At 41.2% G+C, this 18,572-nt stretch overlaps 3 protein-coding genes across 3 annotated transcripts; all 3 read right to left on the reverse strand.

Annotated features, from left to right (window-relative positions):
- Positions 1 to 1,247: 1,247 nt before the first annotated feature.
- On the reverse strand, positions 1,248 to 2,932 carry LOC145440439 (D-aminoacyl-tRNA deacylase-like). The gene is made up of 5 exons (XM_080318049.1): positions 2,801 to 2,932; positions 2,640 to 2,730; positions 2,476 to 2,578; positions 2,285 to 2,417; positions 1,248 to 1,566 (listed from the first exon to the last, which is right to left on the reverse strand). Exons 1-5 carry the CDS (start codon positions 2,928 to 2,930, stop codon positions 1,472 to 1,474), a joined length of 552 nt encoding a protein of 183 aa, XP_080174175.1. The 5' UTR covers positions 2,931 to 2,932; the 3' UTR covers positions 1,248 to 1,471.
- LOC145440434 (mannose-P-dolichol utilization defect 1 protein-like) lies at positions 2,893 to 5,336 on the reverse strand. Its single transcript, XM_080318043.1, has one exon. It carries the CDS (start codon positions 5,084 to 5,086, stop codon positions 4,352 to 4,354), a length of 735 nt encoding a protein of 244 aa, XP_080174169.1. The 5' UTR covers positions 5,087 to 5,336; the 3' UTR covers positions 2,893 to 4,351.
- A 1,768-nt stretch (positions 5,337 to 7,104) lies between these two features.
- On the reverse strand, positions 7,105 to 18,164 carry LOC145440399 (polyphosphoinositide phosphatase-like). Its single transcript, XM_080318003.1, has 2 exons — positions 14,932 to 18,164; positions 7,105 to 8,166 (listed from the first exon to the last, which is right to left on the reverse strand). Exons 1-2 carry the CDS (start codon positions 17,013 to 17,015, stop codon positions 7,563 to 7,565), a joined length of 2,688 nt encoding a protein of 895 aa, XP_080174129.1. The 5' UTR covers positions 17,016 to 18,164; the 3' UTR covers positions 7,105 to 7,562.
- Positions 18,165 to 18,572: the final 408 nt, after the last annotated feature.

Genomic DNA, 18,572 nt, shown 5'->3' on the forward strand with positions numbered 1-18,572 from the left:
AATATAGCTCTTCCTTACTGACTTTCTTTGAAGTTTTCTATAATAATCCTTAGGCCTACATCCCCTTGACGCCCTCTCGTTGAATTGTCACCAGTTCGGCCGCACGGCTTAAGGTTGCTGCAGAACGCATTGCGAATCTGCAGGACGAGATGCACAAATTTTGGTTGTCATTCACCGGTGAAAGCTTACGGAATTTGAAGTGACATAATTTCGGTTATGTTGAATGGCATTGGCGCCACAAATTGGTGCAACTCCGAAATATAGGTGCTATATTGACCGTTTTCACTCATAAACGTGATGCAAATCCATCCAAACACTGACTACTGACTTGACTTCATTCGAACGTCTTCGAGGTAGAAGTACTCTGAAAACAAAACCATTGGAGTAAGTTGGCAAGTATGAAATCCTACTAGAGCAGCCCTGATAAGCAATAGTCCGTTGCTAACCACCTCTGCAATGATGATTACCACAACCGTCCAAGGAAATTTAAGCCAACCTAAGTTACTTGAAGTGGTGTTTTGAAATGACGAACATATTAATAAATTGATACTAAGTACAGTAAAAAATTGCTGAGTTACAGACTAGAATGTGAAACTAGATTGTTCCGATACAGCAACTTCACTTGTGATGGGCAGTCGACGAGCATGTCCGTCCACATTCAAGTCGAAATACAAGCAATTACTACTAAATAAGTACAGTCCATCCTCAAGATTACCGGACCACGACTGACCTATCGATCTCGCTTCCCATGACATGCCGCATTATTTTTCTATACTATCTTCTTTACTTTCATTCAGTGTGCATCGCCTAGGCCAAGGTGGGTGTCAGATTCCATAGACTACTCCTTGTCGCTTCGACATCTTCCTGTCTTTTCATTTTATCGCATTTTTGTGGTGTATTGAACTGATAAAATTGCTAATAAAGCAATGATGATGATGATGGGAACCATTAACGACTGTCTACTTGACAATCATGTTTTAAAATTCATATGTAATTAGAAACTGTTGAGTTAAAGTTCAATATAAAATTCACTGAAGCGCTGATTATAGAGTTCATGAAAAGTACAATATTCCTTTGAGTTTGATGACCTCCGGTAAATTGTTGCCATCTCTAGCCAAATATATCAGGGATATCTAGTCTAGAGAGATATATATCTAGAGAGAGATATATATCTCTCTAGTCTAAATATCCCTGAAATATATATATCTCAAAATTTCTACCACATTGTTAAATTGAAGACGAATCCACAGCTTCTCTGATCTTTATTGAGGTGGAATTTTTGAAACAATAAATGAAGTGCAGAACAGTACAGAGAAACTTGTATATCAAGTTCAACTGACCTACATGATATGGTAGATAGCTCAATTGTCGTCGACATTTATTAGACACAACAGTAGCCAAGTTTGATTTGGGTATTGTTTCGAATGTTTTCAGAACCCTTCATGCTGATGTAATGGGTTTCCCAGCGGCTTCATTTTTCTGGCCTTACTGGAGGGTATTCCACTTGTATCGTAACTGGTCCATCGTTTTGAATATTGACTTGCATGTAGGCTCCAAATTTTCCATCTGTAGAATATAACAAGATTACAACAATGATTTCACCAACAATTCCTGTCGGTCAAAAATTTGACGATTGCTGCTCCCACACGGCAGCTATAGGCTACTTCAAGTCGACTGGAATTGTGATTTAACTTTATTTTAGGGAAGAGAGGGGGGTTGCAAAACTCTCAGAATCCGAGATCAAACTGGATCATATTTCCTACTGCTTGACGTGGTCGGTATTTATTAAGAATTGGATATAACCATTTTCCTCCCCCTTTCGATTCACAACCATCAGTTTGAGAATAGTTTGAGTAGTTTCTCATGGTCGGGCAGTGAATAGAGTCGGTCAACGTTGCTACTCTAGTAGAAGTCATACTGTGGATTTCTACTTAATTACAAGTGGAAGTAACAATGTAAAGACTCTCAAGTGAAGCAGAAAGTGGAAGGTCTGAAAATTACCCAAGCAGTTTCTTGGTCGAGGGGTCTCCGACTTTAAGCAGTTAATAGGAAGTGGTAACTTTTGGAAATGCAAGAAGCATCTTAGTGATTAACAAAAATGACATTGAAAATAGAAATTTTACAAATTATAGTAAGTTACCTTTACCATGATAAAGGTGCTACCATTACCATGATAAAGGTGCTATTTGACATGGTTCTTAACTTAACTCGAACTGATCCCGAGTCTCAATATTCTATGCATGAAAAGTGAGTAGGTTTTCCTAAAATGCAGTATAAATTCAACCTTTAATTTTTTCCTCGCTGTAGCTTTTTTTCATTTTCTCCAGTAATTCGAGATAGAACTCCTTCGACAACTCAGAGCTCATCGCTTCATGGAAATCCAACTTGTTACCTTTCATCACGCTGAGTAAAGTAAACTAGAGAGAAACTTGGCCGTGAAATTCTGTGAGGCAGATTCGCAATAAATCAATGTACTTGGCTAACACATAGTATTTCCAAGTTTCTATCCTTGACGCTTGCTTTCCAGTTTCGACCCTCTTCATCTTCAAATATTTTCAAGTTTAGGATTTTCTTTATCCTGTAAAGTGGGCAATTTTATATCTGTGAGAATGGTTGCTTACATGTTGGAGATACCTTACATGAGCTCCATCTCTTTAGCTGTGTCATACCGAGATATTCCAAGCAATACACACAGCCCCCGTTGAATTGAACTGACAGTTTCTCCGCCAACTGAATGGAAGAGTTAATTCCGTCAACAAGGCAAGGAAAATTGCATCCTTGACTAATGCTACAAACCGACCTGTCACACCGGCCTGCATTACCCTCTGAATCACAGCTTTCATGGTTATAAATATCCTAGAACTAGAATTATTTCTGAAGTGTCTGTATTGGCTGTAAAACAAATAAATAAACGAAAATCGAATTTTCATGCTTAAAATAACCTTGTGAACCAAATTTGACGTCCTTCATACAAAATATCGAAAACACTGTTTCACTTCAAGTTAGAAGGATCAATTTGATTCTATTTCTTAAATACATATTAGAACTTGCTTGATTGCCTATAACAATTGCCTGTCATCAGCAAACAAAAAAGTCACCGGAAAGCGTTTGCTTTAGAGGTAGCGGCGACTTTGAACAAGTATATACTGTCGATACCGATATTATCACCATTACGAGACAATATGGTAGGCAATATAAGAATTATGCGCATTTTAAAATCTGAATATCTAGGAAATTCAATCATAAAATCGACCCATTATGAATCTATTACCTCCGAAATAGCAGGGTGGATTCCTTAACAGTGGATGATGATATAAAATTACTTGCAAGGCATGGCGAAGAAATGGGCGACAATGACAGGTTTTCACCCCTACACAGAAAGCTACAGGAGCAAATATCAATTTCATACAACTTCCAGCACAGCTGATAAATGTTTTGCACTAATCTTTACCTATGTTGAGTTTACGTTAACATATTCAATCCGTAATATTGCAGAAAATTTCATGATGTTGACTGCAAGCTAGACAGATAGCCTACTATCCATAGCTCAAATATGTAAATGTTGGAGCTAATTCATGCGCAGAACCAAGACAGGCCAAGTTGATTACGAATGCCTTTGCCCACAGTGCATATTGAAACACGGAAACAAGCTAATCCATTTTGTCTTTTCCGGCTTTGATTACTTTCCGCCCGATAAAATGTTCAAGAACTTCCCTCGCGTCATCTCTCTCGACTCCTCCAGGCCAAGTTGATAGGCGAGATTTTGTAGTCCTCTGACTTTCTCCAGCAAGTTTGCAGTAGTGAGACTACCAAATTCTTGGAGTAGGTCAATGTCGTCTTTTTCCAGCTCTGACATCCACTTCGGCGGTGAGGCAGGAGACATCGGGCTTCGAAGTAGAGACATGAAATCCGAAATATTATTCAAATGCTCGGGCCATAGATCAGGCGAGGAGCGGTCAAGTTTTTCAAAACTGATAAGTTGATCGTCGAGGTCATTTGTATTGCTGGAGTTAGCCATCAGCCTGGTGGTGGTGTTGGCTGCAATTTAACGATCACTACTATAAAGTCACTTACATACATAGGCTAAGAAGCTGTGTAAAAGAGAAAAATCATGAATAGGCTAACAATCAGCCTGCACAATGATTGGCATAATATTAAGCCAATACAGCAGTTTTTACAACAGTTTTAGTTCAATATATATTATATATGTTGCTTCATTTCAAGGTTAACATTGCTAAGCATGCCGTATTAACTAAATCACTTACGCACAGAAAATCAATAAACGACTCGACTTTCAGTGCCGTAATCAAAACAATTTTCAATCTCCCACAAGTGCTAGACTATTTAATCTTTAGTCCGTCTTGGTTTCTCTACTTTTAAGGTATTTTTCAGTAGCTTTCCAATACCATATCATCTGAAATGCAATGACTGCATTGGCCAATGTTGACAAAACATAGGAAAGGATCATGATATTGTCCCCAGTTTCTTGAATGGAAGTGAATATTCTAGCAGCAGAGCCAAAAAGTGTTAAAAACACTGTAATTGCAGATATCTGGCCAGTATGTCCAAGTCTAAAGCATGTGACAGCTTGAATCAACTTTGCAGTAACAACGGCCGGCATATTGCTAAGTTGCAAAAGAGCAAGCACATTCAATGGTGTTAATCCAGAGAGTAACACAGTCAAGATACCAGCATAACTGATGAAAAATATTGCAGCCAACGAATATTTACCGCTATAAATGAGTACAAGTACAGCCATGATAGTCACTTGGATTAGCAGGAAAAATGAGTCACCCCATGTACTGAAGGGAAACTGATTTGCAATGCTGTAGCTAAACATACATGTAATCGCATATAATTCCAGCATGATTGACATGAAACTCACGCCAGCAGAGCTTTTTGAAGCTACTATTTTTTGGATTTGCGGCACTTTTATCAACACAGCACCGGCAACAATAGCATAACCAAGCAATTTGCTGATCGTAGACTTGATGCATTGTACATGGAAAAAGTCGTAGTCCAGGAAGAATGTGTCAAAACATTCATTCGTCAAGAATATAGAGGTCAGACTTCTGAATACGTCCATCGTGGAGAATGTCTGCAGAGAATCTTCCACTGCGGGACTGCACTTTCAATGAAGCTGCTGAGTGGTATGGCTATTACTATGCACTTGAGCCAATAGCTAGTCCGAAGCGTTACGTTAACAACCTGCAAAATTTCAGAACGTTTCTTAGACAGTACACAATCTCCACTTTCCGCGGGTCAATGTCACATAACTGGCGGCCCAGCAGTAACGAAGTTCCCTGCGAACGACGACTGACTTGACTGAATGCTGGCGTTGTTTATGATCACGTCATCATCCATGACAATATACTCGGCGTCCAACGCTCCATAGACGATTGATTGGCCTACTTCGCTTAGTGACCTCGCCAACGAATAAGTAGATTGTAGCCTATATCATATTCCGTAAATAAAATTAATCATCTTAATGAGATTCATACATGTCAATGCTGAAGATGAATTGGGAGTAGATAGCGTAGTGGTGAACGTCATCCAAGCAAGCGGATCAGGTTCCATTCCCGTCGTCGGAGGTTCAAGTTTATTCAAAAAATTTCATCACTTCAATACATCCCAAGACTGCAATACAATGAATGATAGAAAGATGCCGAAACGACTAGGAGTAGTCATAAGATCAGATACTCACCTGGGCCTAGGCGATGTAAAGAGGAGGCATGCACAATGTCATATGCACAGATTGCACACTGAATGAAAGTAGAAGAAGCGAATATAAAGTTACAAGTGACGGAAGGCGAGATTGATAAGTCAGGTCGTGGTCCGATAAACGGTGACGGCTGACTAGTATTCACTCAGCAGAAGTTGCTTTGTATATCGACTTGAATGTGGACAATGGACATGCTCTGGGTTCCTCGTCCCCGTGTCGTTTTCTGACGGCGACGATAGTCCTAGCAAAAAAGACCCGATAAAGAAAGAAAAGGGGCAAGAAATAGCTTATATCAGTGGTTCTCAACCGCCGGTCCGCGACGACTTTTCTGCCGGTCCGCGAGGTATATTAGGATTTTATACCTTAATTTCAAGATGTAAGTTGTTGAAGGCTTGTCCATTGTTAAAATAAATAAAACGTCAAATTTTTAATTAACGCAGAACTTTGTGAGGTAAGATTAGGCCCGGAAACATGTTCAATTTGACTTCAAGTTCAAGCTGTCTCCCGTGACGACATACGAGCTGACTCGCTAAACCGTGCAATTCGCCCGATTTCGCGATACGCGCAATTCGATACAATACGCGCAATTCGTACGGTTTGCGATTCATTAATTTCGTGGATGCCAGGTATCGGTGTTGCCAGGTGTTTTCGTGCGGTGCAATGTGCTCGTAGTTGGCTCTTTTTGGTAGTCGTGGGAAATCAGCAAGATAGCTCGACAAGGTGCTTGTTTCTACTCCAAAACGCTACATCGCTGGATATTGTCGAAGAGAAAAATATTATTCGAGTTGGCGCGGTCGGCTAATCCACGGCCTTCGGCGCGAAATTAGCCAATGTTTATCTCTGAGCAAGTCAATTTTACCTCGACTCGGCACTCAGCAGACACTACCGTAAAATCACATAAATACCATCATAAATTACGAACAAAACCCTCAAAATGTCACTCTCTAGTACAGCCAACCTGCGGCCGTAGAAGGAAATTTGTGCGGCCGTGGTCACTGGTCACGTAGCACAACTATAATAAATAAACAGAATCGGTCACCGTAAATACTATTTTAATCAAATCCAAATTTTTCGACGGCAATAACTCCGCTTCCACTGGTTGGAATTGAACCAAATTTGGCGAGCATCGTTTCTATAGACAGCCTAACACTTTCATGGGGTTAACAGAAAATTTTCAAATTTTTTATTATTCATTTTTATATAATAAATAGAAACTTTTTTCTCCTGTAGCAAAGCGGTTACTGGCTGGAATTGAACCAAATTTTGTGTGTAGGCTTAAATTAGGTAACCTAACAATTTTATCAAGTAGCCAGTACGATTTGAGAAAAAGGATCATTTTTGAAGAGCCCTACTGCACAGCCATGTTTACAAAATCTCGGGTGACAAGTATTGTATGATTACGATTCCGCAACGCCGTAAAGCAGTGTCAATAATTTGCACAAACGATAATTCCATGAAGGACAAATAAATATGATATGTTAGATTGCACTGGAAAAAATAGTTCCGGATGAAAACAACATAAATTTCAACGTAAGTCGTTACAAGAAGCTTATGGTACAATGTGATTGATACAGTATGGCCAAACCAATTGCAGCAATTAAGTGACCTCACAGTTCCACTATAGAGACTATAGTTCCACCATCTGGTCCCAAGCACAATGAAGCCATACAGCCATTCGAACCCTTCGTTCCCACGTTACATCAGGTCGCGGCCTCGCGGGTTACCTAGCACAAGAGGCTGTGCCGGCACATGACGCAGGATAAATTCATATTCCAGTTATAATGATACATTACTATTATGTGACGTGTTATTTGAAAGACAAGTAACGACATCAACATCTTCAAAATAAACTGCGAGAAGGTCCCAACAAGCTTTCCAAGTCCAGATAATCAGCGTACGACTTGTGACTTGTTAAGCACGTCGTCGGATACTCGACAGAATCGGACAAGCATTTCTCATAAATTTGACGGGAAATCTTATCGACAGTCGGCGGTTCGACATATCGACTGCTGTCTTGCGTAAAAGCAGAGAGCGGGATGAATTTGTTCAGTATGTTATCAACCGCCATATAGCGATGGTACGTGTTTAAATCATGCCTAGACGGTTGCCACGATATGTTTTTCCCATAAACAGCCGAGCTCTCGGCGCGACCATCCGCCGAGTCTGATAGAACATCAGGCTGCGAGAACCGGTTGCGAACAACGTCTATGCCTTCATCGGCGACGTAACGCACTTCAAGTCCGCGTTCTTCATCAGAGGAGCTACTTTGATCGGCGGAAACGCTCGATGATAGCCTGTCCGTAATCTGATTCTTCACTCTCTGCCATTTGTCGGCACGCGGGTAAAACGGGCTCATGTTGATGTAGCCGTTCGCGGTGCATGAAGTCAGGGTGTCCACCACTGTCATGGCGGGATGCTCGTCAAAGGACGTTATTTCCGCTGTCCTGCATAATAATCAACATCATATGGCTAGACCTGCATATGCCCAGACCTACACATATCAGAGAGAGGACGAAAGCAAAGTTTGAATTTGAACACGGCCAATCGATCATGCATTGTCTCCGAGATGGTGCAATGGACCAAATTCGTTGCCGGCAAAGCTGCGAGTGACATACAATGATACAATCCGAAATTACTCGTAATTTTCCGAATATAGTGCGCCCCCATGTATAATACGCACCCGTAAAATGACTTGTATAATGTATATTCTGGGGAAAAGCTTGTACCCGCGCGTATAGTACGCACGCTGCATTCGCAATACACGAGTACGTGAATAGTTGCGGTTTAGTATTCGATGTTGTTCTGTTTTGCGATGTCACTGTCGAACAGTCATGACATAATGATCGCTAATCATAATACAATTAACGGCATTGTCTCTAAACGAGAGTAGATAGTAGCCAAAGCCTGTGAGGTAGGGTTGGGACTTCGGGATCAAATTTGAAATCCCGGGATCGGGATTTCCCGGGATTTTCGCTTCTCAATCCCGGGATTTCCCGGGATTAGAAAAGTAGTAAGATACACAATATACACATACAAGCTACGCAAACAACATTTATTCCTTGTAATATTGCCGCAAAAACATAAGAGCATCAAGAGTTATAATCGTTTAGACCAGCAGGGGTCTCAAACTGAAATTTGCTCGCTGGCCAATTTTGTAGTTTCTGATGACGCGGCGGGCCGCAACATCAACTACCGGTATATGATATGTATTTCCAAGTAGGCCTTATTTTACGGACCGTGCAGACTGGCATTCCATTACACATTGTGAAAATGGGATTCAGTATTTTGATATTCACGTTTGCTACGAAAAAGTCACATGTTTAAATATTTCAATCAAAACATTGTTGTGCTTGGCATAATTTGGCGAAATATTGAGTTATAGTCAGATAGACACCATGCGATACGACAAATGTATCATGTCATCGTGAAAGTGGTCGCGTTATAATTTCGCAGCTACCGGACATTTGACAAGTGATAGCGATTCAGGTTTTGGTGTGGTTTTAGAGTGAATGTCAAGATCCCAAATTAAAAATTTTTAGGTAAATATTGTCGAACACTTGAAAATTCAAAATGCCGACGAGAGCCGCGAAGAATGTTCTCGTGGGGCGCGTGCTTGCGACCACTGCCGAGTTGGTGACACTGTTTTGATACCAAAATAAGAGATATGGCGCTCCTTGAGCCTTGGTAGATGCTGTTTACAAATCCCGGGATTTCATTGCGATCAATCCCGGGATCGGGATTGCTTCAAATCCCGGGATCCCGGGATCGGGATTTCCCGGGGTCCCAACGCTACTGTGAGGTCGGCGACGCGATATTTCAGGCTAGCGACACACGACATCTTGCGCACGAGGCCTATTACAATTACAGATGCGATTGCTCAGGCCGTCGGTTATGTCTGGCGCACCAGTCCTGTTGGAGATGCGACTGATCACGCAAGCGATTATATCTTGCGCACATGGCCTCTTGTGTATGCGATTGTTAAGGCCTGTCGTTGACGCGATGAATCAACAAGAATTGCCGCGCGCACTTGTGGCAATCAACGACCTGATTTCGCTCGCGTACAAACTGCAAACCAACTCAGCAAGAGATCGCGTGCTTTGCAGACGACTCTCGTTAACTAGAAACACGCTTTTCGTTAATATGCAACACGCTTCTCTATTTGGAAGCGCGTTGCACTCTATAATACAAATTACGGGCCTAATGGCTAGAGGTGATGCGCGATTCAAACAAACATGAAGAAAGGTGTGATTTCAAGTTTTTGATCGAGGGATTTTTTTTCAAGGCTTGCTGTACCCATGTATAATACGAACCCCCCTATTTTGTTGCAAAATATCGGTAAAATTTTGTGTATTATACATGGAAAATTACGGTAATATGCTATTTAGCGTAGTCTTAAAATTATTCTTAACCTGAGTCTTCGATAAATTTTATCACAAAACGAATGAGAAATGCGAACGATTTTTATATGAATTGAATATATCAGTCTGTATGTCTTAATAAGGGTTATGATTACCAGTCACCTGATAAGTAGTACGGTAGTAGGGTGTCAAAACCAAGCTATGCATATATTTCAATGACAGAACGTATTTCATTAAATGTATACGTTAAAGTGACAAATTGCATTCTCATTAAGGTAATATTTTGTGAGTAGCGTGCAGAGAATCGTTGGTTTTTTCAAATAGAAAACACCTCCGCTAACAAGTTGAGTGCTTCCTGAAAATTTTGATTCGAGATTCGCTTTTCATTAAATACCCAATGATTAGAAACTATATACTTATGCGTCGTAGGATGCCGGGCGAGCTTCTGGAATATCAAAAATTCCACCTCTAGGCCTAAGAACCAAGGTAATCAGGAGCTTGTGCGACTGCGATCTTTGCTACTGCTTCATGTTGGACATATTACGTTGGCGTCCACTAATAAGAATTCGAACGCCGCGTTTTGCTTGCGAACCTTCGTGCACATTATGACGTACATTGTTATGAAAGTCGGCATGTCTTGTAGGGTTGTCCAAAATTTGGAAAATTTTAAAAATGCCCCGTGATTGTGTCTCATTCCATAGATTATTGATAAAAAATAACAATGAGCCCAAAAGAAGCTCACGGGAACGCCGTTAAGATTTCGGCCAAAGCGTTATAAAGTAGCTGCCCAAGTCTGGGCGTGCCACCGACCATAGAACGGCGAGAAGACTAGTAATCAAATAACCACGGCTCCTGATTGGCTAATTGGCTATGCTTCAATGATCACCACAGCAGCAACTTGCTGATTATGTGCTCAAGGAGTCTGCTACCGGTGGGGATTCTGAAATCGCGTTGTTGGTAGGTTGGCAGATGATGATTTAAGATTAATTCAGGACATGTTAAGGTACGAAATACATGATGAACAATCAACAGCTGCTTCACAAAAACTTCTACAGCATGACTGCTTTATTGGAAGGAAACGGCTGTAGCCTACATGCCGTGTTTTCACCGAGGGAAAGCAAAGGCGCTTATGCAAGCGGTAAACGAATTCCCCGTTTGGAAAGGATCCATCATCAGTGAACACAAATATAAAGCTTATCAATGACATGATACCGTAATTTGTGTGATCTTATTAGGCTCAAGCTGTATTATATAGGTGACGTTTTGAATGATATTGGAATCGGCTGAATCAGCGGGTTATGCTTGGCACTCATCAGATGCTTACAGTAAATTGAATTCACTTGTAAGTGTTGCTAAAGTCCCTAATGATAACGCACACTCGCACAGGCTATGCCCAATGTGGTATGTCAAAGTCCCTATTGATCCCGCAGAAAATAGGTGTAAAGATAAACACAGACTATACTGCATAGTATCCAGCATAGTTTGGACATGATATCCAGCATTGTGCTTACTTTACACCTCTTTTCTGCAGCATCATTAAGGACTTTGACAACACTTACATGTGAATTCAATTTGCTGTAAGTATAGCTGCCAAGCACAACCGGCTGATTCAGTCAATCCCCAGAGCATTCAAAATATCAACTATATACTACAACTTGAGTCCAATAAGCTCACACAAAGTATAGTGTCATGGTCAAGCTTTATATTTGTATTCACTGATGATGGATCCCTTCTGAAACGGGGATTTCGTTCACTACTTGCATAAGCGTCTTTGCTTTCCCTCGATGAAAACACGGCATGTAGGCTACAGCCGTTTCCTTCACAGCAAAGCAGTCATGCTGTAGAAGTTTATGTGAAGCAGCTGTTGATTGTTCATCATGTATTTCGTACCTTAACATGTCCTGAATTAATCTTAAATCATCATCTGCCAACCTACCAACAACGCGATTTCAGAATCCCCACCGGTAGCAGACTCTTTGAGCACATAATCAGCAAGTTGTTGCTGTGGTGATCATTGAAGCATAGCCAATTAGCCAATCAGGAGCCGTGGTTATTTGATTACTAGTCTTCTCGCCGTTCTATGGTCGGTGGCACGCCCATTCTTGGGCAGCTACTTTAAAACGCTTTGGCCGAAATCTTAACGGCTTTCCCGTGAGCTTCTTTTGGGCTCATTGTCATTTTTTATCAATAATCTATGGAATGAGACACAATCACGGGGTATTTTTAAGATTTTCCAAATTTTGGACAACCCTAATTGTCTTGCTATGGAATATATCATTTCAAAAGTGCAGACCGCGAAAGCGTGAATGTAATCAGTGCACATCAACACAATGGGCTTTCGAAATCGTATTGTCTCAGTCATAGGCGCCGACTTTTATTTTTTTAAGAGGTGGCGGAGTCTTGTGACGTCATAATTGTTCCATATCGATGACGTCATCGTCGCACGAAAACGCACTTTACTGCATGCCGCTGGTGTACGTACAGAGTTGAACCATTCGCGTGACTTTTTAATATCGGCCCCGCACTCATTAATATCAAACCATGCAGTCGAGTTATTAAATAGAATCTTAAAACGGTACGATCATTTGAAGTGTAACTGCGGCCTGCGCTACCAGGCCGTCCGACGGAATATGCAGTTGCATTAATGTTATTCACGCGCAATGCCCAATGTGACTAACGAAATACAAGTAACACACGACAACTCTCGAATACTTCAAGCAGACAATAATGATGATTACAAATGCGAAATCGCGCAGCCAATCAGTATATGTCTCTTGCGGTTTCTTGCTTCGCGTTGACGGGACTCGCATCGCGGCAATCGTTTGATGATTAAAATATTGATGCATTTCTCGATTTAAGTTCGCGAAGCATTTCGGTAGTACATCGGTCAATTCGTAAATTTAATCTGCATGTCGACGGCCGCCAACGCATACTAATTGAATCACGTGTTGACGGCCGCACAAATTTCGTTCTACGGCCGCGGCTTCGCCACCCTTGGGCTAGAATTAATTTCACTTTCGGACGCATGCCGCGATCATACCAATAGAAATCCACTGTCTATCTTATGCCTAATCGTTTAATATTCGATAATGTTGTTCTCGATACGGGTACATCCAGCAATCAAGTTTATCGGAACGTAGAAGGTTCCCTGTTCAAACGAATCGAATAAAATCAGAATTTGTGCCACCCATAATCTTGTGATGCATCACGTTAATAATGAAAGGAAGACTGAAAAATGACTTTGTGCGACAATTTCGGAGTACGAATGTATCAAGTAGATAACGAAAAATATGGATGATGGCAAATGAGAAAGCGTAAAATCTAATCAGTATCGCCACGAATCGGTTTTGAGTGTGACACCGTATTGAGTAGCTTTCGTCGCGACAATTGCTTTCTCATTATATCGGTGTTTAAGCTGTATTGCTGCATTTCCCGATTAATGTCACTGGCAAAGCCTTGCTAGAGAAACGATTCTGGGCAGAAATGAATTCCAATTTGCAGGCACACACCAACACACCCTCCAATTTCGCGCTCCGATTACCTATCACGAAGCTAGCTAGCTAGCTCATGAATGGTTTTGTAAACGAATACGGGTGCACATAATTTAGATTTCAGAAAAGCAGAGCGTATATTTGGGCGCCTGGTCGGCAGAGGAGATCTAGGATGGTGCTTCTCAGCACACGCTAGGCGCGTAGCCAGTCGAAAAATTAGGGCGATTTGGATTTTTTTCAAATTTACCAATATAGCATCAATTCAATTGGGGTCAAGTACATGTGTAAATGGCGACCATATAATCTCTTCGAATCAACGATCTTAGGCGTATGATAAGCTTGCCAAAGAGTCCTGGAGTGCTGTCAATTAGCGAGTCACTGATCTCTGGTGAACAATTAAATACGCGCGCAAATCAAAATGTCCGAACTTCATTGCACCGATTGCAAACCTTTGTCGTATTTCAGAACTCGAGACATGCTACGCTACACATCTTCTGGTCGTTACGTTCAAGTATTAGCGGGAATCAATTTCGCACGTTAAAGTCTGTTTGCAGCGATTTGATGTCATTCAGTTTCGCGATGTCGCTTTCTAATCAATATGACATAGAGCGATCACTAATTAGCGTAAACTCGACCGCGATGTCTCGAAACGAGCGTGAGATAGGAGCCAAAGCATGCTAGGGCCTAGACGCGATAGTTAGGCCATAGGCCAGCAATGATATCTTTCACTCCAGGCCTATTGCAGATGCTATTGTGTAGGCTAGCGATGATATCGTGCACACCAGGCCGAAGCCACCAATGCAGATTCGATTGCGCAGTTAAGTGACGATATAGTGTGAACTGGGCCTATTGCAGATGCGATTGTTGACGCCTGCGGAACCAGGTTTGATCGAGACGCGATAAATCATGCTAGCGACGACTGCCACGCGCACGGGAATGAATGACCTAATTTCGCGGCCATCTCAGCGGGAGATCATCACTAATTGACAACACGGTTCTCGCAAATCCGCCGCGCGGAACATTCATTACACAATTATTCAATTGCAACTGAATATTAGAGTTAGAATGATCATCTCAAAATGACGGGGTTTCGCGTTTCAAATAGAGAAGTTCGACCCCCAAAACCCCCGTGGCTACGCGCCTGACACACGCGCGTATCGAAATCGAAGACGTCTCTAACGAGGTCGCATCGATTCGCCTTATTACTAATTACTGGTCACTGCAATAAGATTTGAACTAAAATAACCGTACAAAGATTACACAAAGGAACATAACATGAATTACTAATATTGGTCTACCCTATACTCCAACTTTCTATAATACTGTAACACCCAATGAAGTCATTTGAGCAATAGCCTACCTGTAAAACTCTTCGTACCAGTCAACATATTGATGTGAAGCTGACAAGAGTCCTTGAGAATCCCTGCAGTCATGAAGGGCCCTGGCGGTACCGATTGCCTTTGTCAGTTCATGCGGAAGTGGAAGAATGGCTTGCAGCTGTAATTCAAGCCACATGGTGCATTTCGAGGATGTAAATGAAGCCAGCAAGCCAGGCTCGTCATTATGAAGTCCAGAATCACTGATCATATCCCACTGGGCATAGTCGTAAAGCTCCGGCTTGAAGAGACCCAAAAAAAGATTGATAGCGGATTGCTTGTACGTGTCTGAAAACGTGTTGCTGTAGTATCGAGACAGAGTTGTGACGATGTCACGTGAGTGAGCAGTGAAAACGGCCGTTCGACGGTAAGATTCAATTGTATGAACCAATTGTGAGCCGCCATATTGCAATGCGATGATATCGCCATGCTCTTCAAACATTTCTTCAAATAATCTCATTGCGTCCGTGTCGAAAGCAATCTCCGGCTTTGGTAGAACACCGAGGGAATATAACTGGAATGCGAGAGCGCATTTGGCGGAAATGAACTGAGCAGAGTTTGTCCGATCAAGGCAATCGACACAATTGGAACGCACGATTCCAGTCTGAAGCCGGAAAGGACCGAATTCAACCCCGCCAACAGACTCCCACAAAAGATTTTGATCAAGGGTTTCTCTAAAAAGCTTCACATTGGTTTGAAAAAATCCAGTCAGCCGCAAGTTATCTTTCGCTATATTGTCCAGTTTGACCAAGACTTCCGACTTGGCGGCATGGGAAAGATGCGCCATATCGATGCTTTGATACAAAATTTGATGTTTGCTGGGCAGAAACATATTCAAATACTCGACAGCTGCCTTGAAGGAATCGCCAAGCTGGTATTCATGACTGCGCCTGCTGTGAGACTTGACTAAATTAAGAACGATGATCGGTGACCCGTATCTCTTCAGCAATTGAGAAAAATGCTTCGCAGCGGGTTGGAAATAAGGATTGACCGAGCCGATTGTAATCGGAGGCTTTGCTGGCACAACATTTGAAGTTATGTCCTGAAACCAATGCACAGGAACGCTCCCCCTGTGATGCACGTAAGACGTATAATGCCCTTTTAAAAATGACGTGAGTATCGAAGAATGGACTACTTGCTCGGTTTCTACTTCGTTTGCGGCGTCACCATGAATATTACAACCACGTTTGAGAAAGCGCGTCCCCGCGTACTTGCTCGACCGTCTTGCTATCAGGGTCACATATATTGACTCCCCAAACACGTTGATTTTAATCTGATTCAGGAATCCATGTATGATATTTATCATCCAGTTAGATTCCACACAGTCATTCTGGATTGGACATTTCAGAAAACCATTCCACAGAAAACGTTCATTCAAATGTGGCTCAATGCCAAATTTTTGAGCGGTAGCATCACAATGCCTTGATGATTGATCGTGGTTGTCTGAAAATAACTTTTCATCTGTTAACTTTGAGTTGTCGTCCTTGGTGATTTCCTTTCCAGCACAAGCGCAGAGGTGTTGGTAAGTTACATTCTGCTGCAATGTGCTGGTCAAATCGTAACTGTGACTGTAGTAGAAGTTACTAGACAAATCCACGGTCTGGAAGCTTTTTAAATATTTTGATTCGTTGGGATGACTAATCCTAGCAGTATTGTTCGGAATGTATATCATAGAAGTATCTTCAACTTTGTACAAACTATGACCACCCAATTCCGCAACAACGCACCTTCTTGTCACGAGTATCATATAGTATCCTTCTAAAAATCGAACAAATCCAATTATTCCATATGCCGTCGACGTCTGCACGAGGCCACGGCTGCTCCATGAAGTTTTATTCTTTGGTAAATTTCCGGCATGAAGTCTTTCAATGATCTCTTTAATTTCTGTCAGTGTATACACAGTGCAATCTTCTTCTATGACAAGGTCTTTAGGAACAGTTCTGTCAACTTTGAGGATTTTGAATTTCGTTTCGCTACCATTGGAACCAATGATGAAAAACTTCGTGTTGGTCTGATATATTTGAAGCAGCTGTATCCAGTTGATTTTAAAATTGTACGAAGCCGACATATTACCAGACTAGGTCTAGAAATCTAGGACTTGCATTAAATTTCAAACACAATTTATTAGCAAATGCATCAATTGAAACTGTTGCCAAAGGTCCAGGGCGTAACAGAAAATACAGTTTTAATTAACAACCTTGCACAAGAGTTTTACTGGAACATTGTAAGACGCATAAGAATTGAAGTAATGGTACTAGAAACGGACATAAAAAGCACATACAGTCGGTTATCTCCTATGGAATCTCGGTTCATTTTTTGAAATATATCTGCATGAGAGCTTTTCTGCATAGAATAATGAAGTAATTAAACAGAAAATTCTGCCTGACGTTGCCACCAATTCCACTCAGGGCTATAACAATAACATATCAACGTATTTCATATTGAAGGACAATGATGACTTGTATGAATATGTGATACAAAATATGAAGGCAAGGTGTAAACATGCAAATGTGTATCTATTGTAACACTCTCCATTCATTCTCGGATTCAACATTGTAGATTAGTGTTGTCATATCGTGGACATGTAATTTAATACGGCGGGCTTTCCAATTTTAGTTATACCTTATCAAGTTTCCTTTGCAGGGAATTCTATGATCGTCCACCCATGAAATGTATTATGAAATACATGTACGAGACTCTATATGCTGAAACTATATTGCATTAACGTTGAATAAACTGTACCGTGTATTTTACTGAGTCTGACGAAAAACTGTAAATGAACAGCATCGAGAAAGTATTCAGACATAGTTTTATAGTGTTGGTTGGTATAGCCTATATCTTTTGTGATGGTCATAATCATACTCATACTCAGTCTTAGCTCCTGTTATAAAATAAGGGGTCTGTAATGTATCAGGACATCACTTCCATATGATCTATATTTCCACGGCATCCATTACATGTGCATTACACAGTCAAGAAAGCTTTAGTCGGTAATTTGTATTTGTCGCTGGAGATTCTTATGTTATGACCAACTCAGCCCCCCTCCCTTATATAGCTCGCCGGCTCCGGGTCTAAAGTGACCCAAAAACAACAGAACTATTTCCTGCCCCGAACCAACCGCTAATCTACGAATAGCCCGTGCCCCGTAGACCTTGCACAACTGATGAGAAGATAATTAGAATCAGCAATCTTATTATTATTGTTTTCCATGATATATATAATATAAAGATTGGAAGGTGTCAAAACACGCTTGAATGAACACTGATTTCTACACTGTGTTTCATAAATTTAGAATCCATTGTTATCAATTCTCGGATAGATTAATTAAATAAAATAAATAAAATTTAATGATTAAGATTCCATGCGTGATCGACTGAATGAAAATGGTGCCCTATCTCCAAACAATCTTTCTCTGTCATTGATTCTGATTATCATGGAACAGCGCTCTAGTATGCATTATAACTTGACCTTGCAATACAATTTTCTATTCTGAAACTGGAGAATATGTTTCTCTCATCGACCGTTTCTCCAGCCCTATTTTCCTATATTTGTTTGCAATCGTCGATCACATCGTTTACGTCGGTTCCAGTGGTCTCGGCGCCATAATTATTCCTCAATGAGAAAG

This window comes from Botryllus schlosseri, chromosome 6 (assembly GCF_051294905.1).
Source record: "Botryllus schlosseri isolate E-star chromosome 6, Bs_hap1, whole genome shotgun sequence".
Lineage (NCBI taxonomy): Eukaryota > Metazoa > Chordata > Ascidiacea > Stolidobranchia > Styelidae > Botryllus > Botryllus schlosseri.

Excerpts from the sequence above, each read along its gene's own strand:
- LOC145440434 (XM_080318043.1), bottom strand. The coding sequence starts at position 5,086 with ATGGACGTATTCAGAAGTCTGACCTCTATATTCTTGACGAATGAATGT.
- LOC145440399 (XM_080318003.1), bottom strand. The coding sequence starts at position 17,015 with ATGTCGGCTTCGTACAATTTTAAAATCAACTGGATACAGCTGCTTCAA. Across the intron at positions 8,167-14,931 it reads TGGTACGAAGAGTTTTACAG|GACAGCGGAAATAACGTCCT; the intron begins GTAGGCTATTGC and ends ATTATTATGCAG.
- LOC145440439 (XM_080318049.1), bottom strand. The coding sequence starts at position 2,930 with ATGAAAATTCGATTTTCGTTTATTTATTTGTTTTACAGCCAATACAGA. Across the intron at positions 2,579-2,639 it reads GCTAAAGAGATGGAGCTCAT|GATAAAGAAAATCCTAAACT; the intron begins GTAAGGTATCTC and ends CCCACTTTACAG. Across the intron at positions 1,567-2,284 it reads CAGCGAGGAAAAAATTAAAG|ATGGAAAATTTGGAGCCTAC; the intron begins GTTGAATTTATA and ends TATATTCTACAG.